Consider the following 9691-nt stretch of genomic DNA (forward strand, 5'->3'; position numbering starts at 1 on the left):
GCAGCCGCAGCCGCAGGTGCCGGCCGCCGAGGAGCGGGAGCCGGAGCGGGAGCGGGAGCCGGAGCTGGAGCCGGAGCGGGAGCGGGCGCGGGGCGTGCGCCCCGCCAAGGGCACCTGCACCCCCAGGTACGAGCCATCGCCTCGGGCCCGAGCGGCTGGGAGAGGCGCGGGGTCCTGCCCCACGGAGTTCCTCTGCCCCCTGGGCAGCACTGAGCACGGCTGGGGGCTGCCTGGGTGCATGGCACACCTGAGACCACCCCCCCCCTCCAGCCCGTGTGCCTGCCCTTCGTGGTGGTGCTGCCCCGGTGCCCCCGCGGGTGCTGGGCGGCTCTGTCGCCCTCCGGCCACTTCCAGACAATGAGCAGGGCTAAGAGGCGGCAGGGCCAGCCGCTCGTGCCCATCCCGCAGCCAGGAGCCACCTGCTCCCCTGTCCAGCAGCAAGGAGGGGGCCAGTTCCCACAGGCAGGCGCTGCAGACAGTGCCTGTCCCCCCGGGCACGGCGGGATTGAATTCCAGCCAGCCATTGTCAGGGGGAGGCGGCTGAGACACACAGGAAGGCATGAAGCCGAGGCGTGTAAAACCTTGAAAGCAGCCAGAATATCGACCTGTTAGGCTAGCCTGCTTCTGCCGTGAGGCATGGAGGTACCCGCCTAGGGGCAGCGGTAGAGAGACATCTGTACAGAGCCACAGAGCACAAAGCAGGCGGTCAGCTGCCAAAGGCCGTTCACACACATCGCAGTCCGTTTTGTGTTTCGGTGAAAGATTGTGCATGCCAAACTGTGACACCCTCCCCTCCCCTCCCCCCCCACTTTAATTTAACAGATGTTTCCCCAGACACTTCATAGAAACAGGTAAAAACGCAGATTTTTTACTCTGCAATGCTATTGTTCTGGAGGATATTATTAGAAAAGTTGTCCTTATAATGACTGCTTTTTGTTACGTATGTCTGGTGTCATCTACAAGGCATGAGGGGCTGTACAAACACCAAAAGAAGGCATGTTTCTTGCTCAAAAGCCCTTCTGTGTTCATCCTGTCCCTCTCTACTACATGCCCCAATGTACAGCTTATGAAATTAGGTATGCATGGGCACAGTCACTTTCCAGCATCCCAACAGCTACATTATCACAGGGCATGATCCAGCCCTAAACATTTAAATGAATTTACATTTGCCACACTGGAGGCAAGAGGGCTGCCAAACTATTCAGACAGTCTGTGTTATCAACGCACAGCAGAAGATCAGCTAAACACAAATATAGTTACAAAGGCAAAGAATTGCCACTCTTACTAAATACAAACAATAAACTTTAGATTCATGCTTAGATTTCTGGACCTGCCTAAGGGAACTGGGCAGTCAGATCTCTTCAGTGAGCTCTGAAAACTACAGCCAAGAGATGTGTGGTTTTATTAGCACAATATTCATGCACTATTTTAAAAACACCCTCCTAGTGTAACCATTTCACAACAGATTTTTGTCTTACATCTGGCAAATCTGGTGACACAGCACCTATCAAATCCTGCAAACTTTGCTCACTTGAATATTCTTGCTCAAGGAGGGAGCTCCAAAGAAGGCAGCTCCAAAAACCTCTTCCATTTCTAGTCCATAGCTACAGTTAGTTGATGGCTTATTTGTGTGCTTGTGTGTATGTGTGTGTGTGTGTATTGTAAAGCTAACCTTTTTTGCTTGTGTCTGTGAATATTACATAACATTGCACTTTATCATCTAGATAGACACATAAGGAAAAAAGGTGAGTTTTATAGCTCTTGTCTTTGATCTTGGTGAACGTTCTGTTCCATCAGATAGCTACTGTTGCCTGAAAAAAGTAGCACCCCTTAGGCTTTTTCTAGACTAGGATAAAAGGTGGTGTGCTTTGTTTTGAATATTGAGTAATATGGTTTAAGAAATACGTTTTAAACTGTTACTGTCAAAAATAACCGTAAGCCTAGTGCCCCACTGAGCTAGCCTGGGTAGGGCACACATGAAAATAATATGATGAGTATCACATCTGGCTCACTTTTGAGTGTCCAATGCAGATGACCAAGTAACAATTTACACTGCCACTACACACACGGTATATTTCGACATGTAATATACCCTCACATGGTATATCTGGCATGTACTAGGTGGCAGTGATGCTGCCAGGCAGGAGCCTCAGGTCCTGCATATATTACACGTATATATATTACACATATATGTGCATGTATGTGAGGATACAGTGGCAGCTCTAGCTATTTAATAGTAAATTCAATATTGTGTTCAGTGGAGTCAAAGGACAGGAACTGAAAAGGCTAAACTTTCCTTGGCAGTGGATAGTAGAATATGTGAGAGAGAATTGTTTTGAAAACTCATTAATTCTTCATGCTGATTTAACATAGTCAAGAGTCTCATTAAAAAATGATCATGGGTCTTCTCAAGAATAAATTCTGCTGCTGTAGTGAAAAAATACCGTTTTTTTTTTCAAGGAAGAAGATACCGAGTATCTTGTATTACTGGCCAATGGAAAGGCAAAATCAGTTGGGCGCACCTTTATTTTTAGTCCATTCACTTGCTAACAAAATTCACTCTTTTCCCCACTGCTTTCTACTGCCATTGATTCAGGGTTATACCACAGATACATTTGATCTATTTTGTGTGCCTAAAAGCATGGCAAGAGTTGGACTTAATCACACTCTCCATTAATCTATGGGACCTGAGGACTCCTAGCTTCTCACTTGGGAGTTGCAACCACATGCAGGATGGAAACCATAAATATGCATGTTATGGTGCATACACATTATCACAAGGTGCTGCCTCAAGACCTTGAATCTGGTGTCACAAGTGTTGACAGCAAAACACGTATTGACTTAAATAAGAACTGAAAAGAGCTCCAAACTGAAAACACCACCAAATAACTAAGACTGATCTAAATTCTCTTAGTTATTTGGGAGTTCAGTCAGTTCCTAGTACAATAAGGTGGGTTACTATGATGAGAAAATTAAGCAATCCTAAGCATGTTATCAGAATATAGACAAAAAATATAGAATTGTAACTGTGAAGGAACATTTGAGTCTGTTAGATTTTAAACTAAATTATTTCTTCTTTAACTCTATACTTTTGGGGCTATTTTTACTTGTAATGCTGTATATTACATGCCTGAGTCCTTAGATATTCTGATAGTGTTGTGCTGTCTTTATGACTTGCCCTAACACTTTCACAGGTGAAGTCTGCATATCTAAAATACCTTTACATTTTATCCCCTGAGAAGATAAAAATCAGAGAAAAAAATAATTCCCTGTCCACTATTGTTTTACCAGTGTATTGCTGTTTTCATGTTCCCAGTTCTCAAGAAAAGGTCTGTCAGCCTTTCTATTATAAACTGCTATTTAAATTCCATAGAAAAGTCCATTCTGAAGCTTCTATTCTAAGTCTCAGCAAAAATTCCATCAAGTCTAGGCTGAAACTTGGCACGCAGAACAAAGAGGGATTTTTTTTAATTTGTGAAAAGTGGTTATAGTCAATATTTCTTGTGAGGCAAATCCTGGTATAGCAAAGGAAAAAAAAATCTTGATTTGTTGTTAATGAAAGTTTGTGGAATTGAGTCCTGACTATTAAAATAGGGCTTCTGGAAGAAATAGGCTTTCGATTAGGCAGGATACAGATGGTCTCTTATTTATTTTTCCCTCCTGTGATTGTAATTTTCTATTTTAAAGAGAACATTATTTGTGATTACTTCTATCAATTGTTCATGAGCTGTCAACAGAGCTAACCTATGCTATAACTCCCTGTTCTTTTTATTACTTCTTTGTGTCCCTTAACTGCTTGTTTTTTTCATTCTTACTTAACATATCTTAACTTTTAGGTTGTAAGTTATATGGGACACTTATATGGGTTTTGGAGCATGCAACATGTTTATATAGTGTCCCTAACAGACAGGCTCAGACCTAGTTGAAGACTCTGTGTGCTGCCACAATACACATTATTAATATCCATAATTTTAAAAATAAAATAAATGTACATTACTTGGGGAGATGCTGAGCAATGGCTTCTGCTATGTTGCACATTTGTATGTTGTCTTCAGAGGGATGTCATATAGCTGAAACTGTATTTGAGAACCTCTTAGCTGCAGTAGCCAGAGATATCAGTTGGTAAAAAAAGAAGGGTTCTATTTCAGTGTCTGAACCTACCTTCCTTGCATGTCCAGAGAACAGAGTGGTAGGGGGTTGTCTAGCAACACTGGATTAAATCCCTGAAGTTGTTAACACTTTTTCTGTAACCATATTTAGTATCCTGCCTGCATTCATGAATACCCACATAACAGTACATGGGAAGATTACACAGCTTTGGCAAAGCAACAGCCCAAGGCAGAAACCACTTTGAAAAATAGAGGCTGTCAACAGATATTAAGCCAAAGAGTGACAGGAAGGCTGAGGTAAACACGACTGTAGATCACAGCTGCAAGGACAGGAAGGATGACAAGTAACATTCACAATAGGTTTTCAATGCTGTAATCCAATACAGAACTGATTCATTTTGCCTCTAGACCAATACAGCTACAACCTAGATACCTGACATAATCCATTATATGAATCTGAAAACTAACCAAAGCTTGATCTGAGAAAACACTAGACATAATAGAGTACAAAGATGAGGAATTTTCAGTTGGCTGCGGTGCAAATTAAAACCCATACAATGGAATTGCCCCAGGAACCCTGGTACACAGACATACATGCACTTGTGTTGATGTTACAGCCTTTCAATACAGCCAATTAAGTTAAGTTTAGCATGCTCAGGAACGTCCATGCATACTAAGGCCCTTTGCATCTACATTGCACTGAGGAGTATGCCAATGGAGATTTCCCAGAGGCTATGCTCTCTTACACGCATGTTTTAGAGCAACTTTAATTTACAGTCTCCCAACACCTTTTCTTGGTGTTTATTCTGATCACACCTTCCTTTCTTTTAGCCACCTGCATTTTGTGTGAAGGATGAAAATCAGGTGCTTGATTAAAAGAAAAATCCTGAATCCTCCAACTGTAGATCTCAGTCTTTTGGGACTTGAGCTACTCTGCACTGGATCCAAGGCACCCGGCCATAACTTTTGTGAGCTGCATGGCACCCAATTCCAAAAACTAATTATCTATTACACTTTACAGTGTTTACGTTTTTGCAGTGGGGCTGAGCAGTGGGGTGTGGGATCAGCTGGGTACAGACAATAGCAGGGGTGGAGAAGGGAGTGTAACAGGGAGCCAGGGGGCTCTTGTCACCTTAAGAGAGGGAAGCAGGCTAAGCCAGCTGTGTGGAGCCACAGGGGTAGGAGTGCAGGCTGGCCCTTAATTAGGAGGGGATAAGTCCTATGTGGCTGGGGAGAAGCTACATGACAGAAAGGGGGAAAAGGGCTTCCAGGCATATAAGCTTAGGATTTGAGCCACAGTGGTCAGTCAGGCCCTACAGGCTGGAAGGAGAGGAACTCCCACAGGGAAGCTGACTGTGGGAAGCAATGCCCAGGGATGCCCAAGCTACCCACAAGGATGAGAGCAGACCTAGCCCTGGGAGTTATAGATTGTGACAGGATGTTGACAGACAACAGGAGGGACACACTTGTGTGAAAGCCGTTCGTTTATCTTTCAGTTGTGCTGGTACCTGTTTGTTTATTGAATAACTGGCGGACCGGGAGTGGCTGGAGAGAGAGAGAAGGCCATGAGCAGGGTACCTGGTAGACACCCTCCACTGTGAAGCTGAGGCCCAAAGAGCCAGGGCCCAAGTCAGTGAACCTGGGCTAAGTGGCCTCAGCTAGAGGAAAAAGGGGCCAAGGCTGACCAGGCTGAAGCCTGGACAAGGGTTAGGGTCTGAGTGGCCCAGTGTTACTCCAGGCAGAAAGAGAGACTTCAGGGTGTTCTGATCTGAACTCCAAGTCAAGTGGGCCAGGGGAGCCCATAGAGGGAAAAAAGAAATAAGGAAGAGCACCTAAAGCTCATCAGCTTCTATGGGCAACCTCCCCTCAACATTGAAGGTATGGCAGGTGAGACATCAGGGGAAGGTCCCAAGAGGCAGAAGTAAAGAGCTGGCTCAAGGTGGCCACTAGGGGACATCATAGCAGCCCTCAGGTGCCATCCTGTTACACTCTGCTTCTCATCACACTTCTCTTAGGCCCTCACAACTCACAGCAACCTTCAAAAGAACTCACGGCACGCTGGGGTGCCATGGCACCCTGGCTAAGAACCGTGACTCTAACTGAATTGAGAATGTGGATGAACAAAAAAGCAGAGAGAGAGACATATAGTGCTGATGCATGTATGTTGTAAAGTTATATTACAACATAGTTAGAGTTTAGTGTGCACAATCACACAACTTTACTACCTTGTAAATTACGTAAATCCAAGTCAAAGTTACCCCTTGAAAAATACGTAGTGACTTTACTACATGAGAAAGTTAGCGTGTAGAACATGCCCCGCTTCTGCTCCCCAGTTTCATACTTTACTCAATACAAACCCGCTTTCTTACTACCTAGAAACTAGTCTCTGTAATAGCACCTACTGAGGACAGACAGCTTAGGAAAGCTATGTCTGTTCCTCACTTGGGAATACATGTACTATGGAAGTAGAATCCACAATAATCATGCCATGTGTCCACACTCATAGACTAACAGGTGGTAAAGATGACAGGAAGAGGAAGACAGATATTACTTGAGGTCCCACTAATCCACAGATCTCCAGATGCTTTTAATATCATACTTAAGGGGCCAGTTTTCTACCACTGTCTGAGTAATTCTCATGGATTTCCATCAAAGATGCCCGTGTCCAGCACTGTAAGATTTGGGTCTCTGGTGTGAGGGGAAAAAAAAAGAATTAGAAAGTACACAGTAGTGAAAACACTGCAGCTCCTATTGCAACTGAGAATTAATGCCTTGCCAATATTGTTTAGAATAATACTTGCAGACCCACTTTACAGATGTTCTTAAAAATGCTGGATTCTTTCCCTGTGCCTTTGTTAGTTTGAGTCATATGCCTTCTCCTGCTGGGTGGCTCGGAGGGAAGCAAAATTAATGAAATGGAGTAGCTGTGCAGCAGGAAAGACAGCTCTATGGCGTCATTTCCCTGCTGTGTAAAGCTGCTTCTGCCACAATGCCTGAGATCAGCTCCATGTGTTTGCACAGTCTAGCCAGCCAAAGGGGGAAGGAATTGAGGAAAAGCCAGTTAATACCATATGTTCTCAGCACTAACCTTCTGCAGCATTTAATACTGTGTGCATGGGGAGAGCTGGGGAGAGCCAATGACCACACACACTTGAGGGCAGGGCAGAGATCATGAGGTCTGTGGATTTATCCTTTGCTAATCCCATTTTTGCTCCTTTCACAAGCCATGCCCTCCGCTTGATTTATATCACAAAAGGCTCCACCTGCCAAATCAAGTAAAGTAGCAGAAAGGAGCACGCTTAGGAGGTTTTAAGTGTTTAAATTTTCATGTGGGGTACAGAAGACACAATCCTTTCTCTCTGGTTGTTTTTGCTACCTCAGGAGGGTCAGGATTTTCCTCCTTACATTCTGGTATTTTCTGAGGAAAGCAATGTGACTTCCAAAGCTTCATAAATTTAATTTTCATGCTGTCTAGACATCTTGGTGAAAGTGAGGAGGGAAGTAAATAGAATAACTAACACAACCAATGGTAGTAGATAACAGGAGCTATTAATTCCACTTTACTCTTTGGTCTGTGCCTCCCTGTTCTGTCTCTGTTTCTGTGCCTTGCTTACATCCAGCTGAGATTGGAAAAATGCAAGTCTGACCGGCTGCTTTTGTAAACTGCTTCCCTTTTGTACCAGAGACAACTTCCCTGCCCACACAGCCCCAAAGTTGTTGTCTATGTGGCACAGCTTTGAAATGACCATCCACAGGTTGCTTTTCTTTTCCTGCTATTAGCTTTTTATTCACTTGCAGCATCATTAAGTATGTATTTAGAAATATTAGGGTTCTTATGTGTATAAAAATGTATGTAAGCAAAAATGGGATGCAATTTAATATATGAAAGGATGATATGTCTATTTTTATGATCTGTTATGTTTGTAGCTAGATGTTCTTTTGAGGGAGATGGGCAGATTTTTTTCTCTGAAACTATTTAATACATTTCCACAACTGGCTTCAAAGGATTTTGCATGGGAACAGTTTTTGCTTGATATTTATATTGGAATTAAATATATTAGAAAGGAAATGAGAAAAGATCTAGAATTCGGTTTAGTTTAGTGTGGACTATTATTTTAGCACTGAAATTTACTGCCCCACACAGTTAAGATTGATTGGCAGCTACTTGTACCTTACCAGAACACTGAGTTCAACTTCACTTAAAACACTGAAAATTGGGACTTAACGAGAAAGGTAAAATAAACTTTAAAATACTGAAATTCAAAGACTACTGAATTAGTATACTCAAAGTGCTGAACAACAAAACCTGCTACTCCACCTACTGGAACTGGCAAGAGCCATTGGGAACATATAATTTTTCAGCCAGAGTTGCTCAGTAATAAGTAGGCATGGTGAATTACTAAGTATAGATGCCATTTCATGTATATCATAGACTGTATTCTTTAATTCATTGGCATGCACTCCTGCTACTCTTCATTGGAGGGACAACAGTATTGACTACTAGCGGGATTACTTTAACGAGGCTTTATAAAGTTCGGGTAGAGTACACTTTAAAGTATAGCCCATAAAAGCTGCTAGTGTCTGATTTATAATAACATGTATAGTAAGGCATTCCTATACCTCAACAGAAGATGTGCAGTCTTATGTTGAAAGCAACTTTTATCCAGAGCTATAACATGGATCGTTTACTTGAATGTCTGGACAAATCTTGTCACTAATCTGTCTGTGGCAGGGTGGTAAAGAAGCAATGAGACATTTCTTTTTGATACACTCCTCAAGTATGAATTGAGCTTCATTGTCACAATCTATTCAGGAACTCCTGTCTTGGACAACAACTCTTTGATCACTTGCACTGACTTAGTTGAATTCATATAGAGAACTCAGCCATTTAAAATGGGCACTTACTGAAACCAATATGTGCTATAAATGGTTTAGCATAGTCTGCGGGAATTTACTGTCAGCGGATACTTAGCCAGAGATGAAAAAGAACACATATAAACATCTGGAGTGTGTCCACACAAGCACGCTCATGCACTCTGTGGTGCCTCAAAGGCTTTTGAGGGGCTGCAAAATGCAGTCTGTGCACGTGATTTGGCTTTCTGAACTGCATACTGCCCAGGTGTTTGCCCCAGCCTCCCCTACCCTAGCCAGGGCAATTTGCCACACACCAAAGCGCACATACAGGAGCATTCCCCAGGGACAGCTAGCAGTAGCATAAATATATGCCACTGCTATTTGTCCCCAGGAAAATGGCCATGCGTGCTTGTCTGGACACACCCATTGCATTTGTTAGCAACTTGGATACTGGTTTGCCATTTTCTATATTGCTTTTTGGCCACCACACAGAAGTTCTTTCATGTTTACATTTCCCAAATAGCTTACAGAGAAATCTGAATTTTCATGTTGGTTGGAACTTCTTGTCCTATTAGTGAGCACCCATATTTTGAGGTTAGAAGTTGAACTGGAAGATGATGACTTACAATGGGTGTAAGAGATGTTGGAGCATGGACTGACAGACTCACACCTTTGTGTTCAGATCAGTTTTGTATAAATTATATAAATTACATTGCGTTTAGTATCAG

The 9691-nt window shown here is 43.0% G+C and overlaps 1 protein-coding gene across 1 annotated transcript in view; it reads left to right on the forward strand.

The window, feature by feature from the left end:
* DISP2 (dispatched RND transporter family member 2) overlaps positions 1-9691 on the forward strand; it is a 42604-nt gene that overhangs the window by 825 nt on the left and 32088 nt on the right. The window contains exon 2 of the mRNA XM_019519927.1: positions 5-126. Coding sequence (XP_019375472.1) covers positions 5-126 — 122 coding nt within the window. The remainder of the gene's footprint in view (positions 1-4; positions 127-9691) is intronic.

The sequence above is a fragment of the Gavialis gangeticus genome, unplaced genomic scaffold (genome assembly GCF_001723915.1).
Source record: "Gavialis gangeticus isolate Ggan-Ray unplaced genomic scaffold, GavGan_comp1, whole genome shotgun sequence".
Classification (NCBI taxonomy): domain Eukaryota; kingdom Metazoa; phylum Chordata; order Crocodylia; family Gavialidae; genus Gavialis; species Gavialis gangeticus.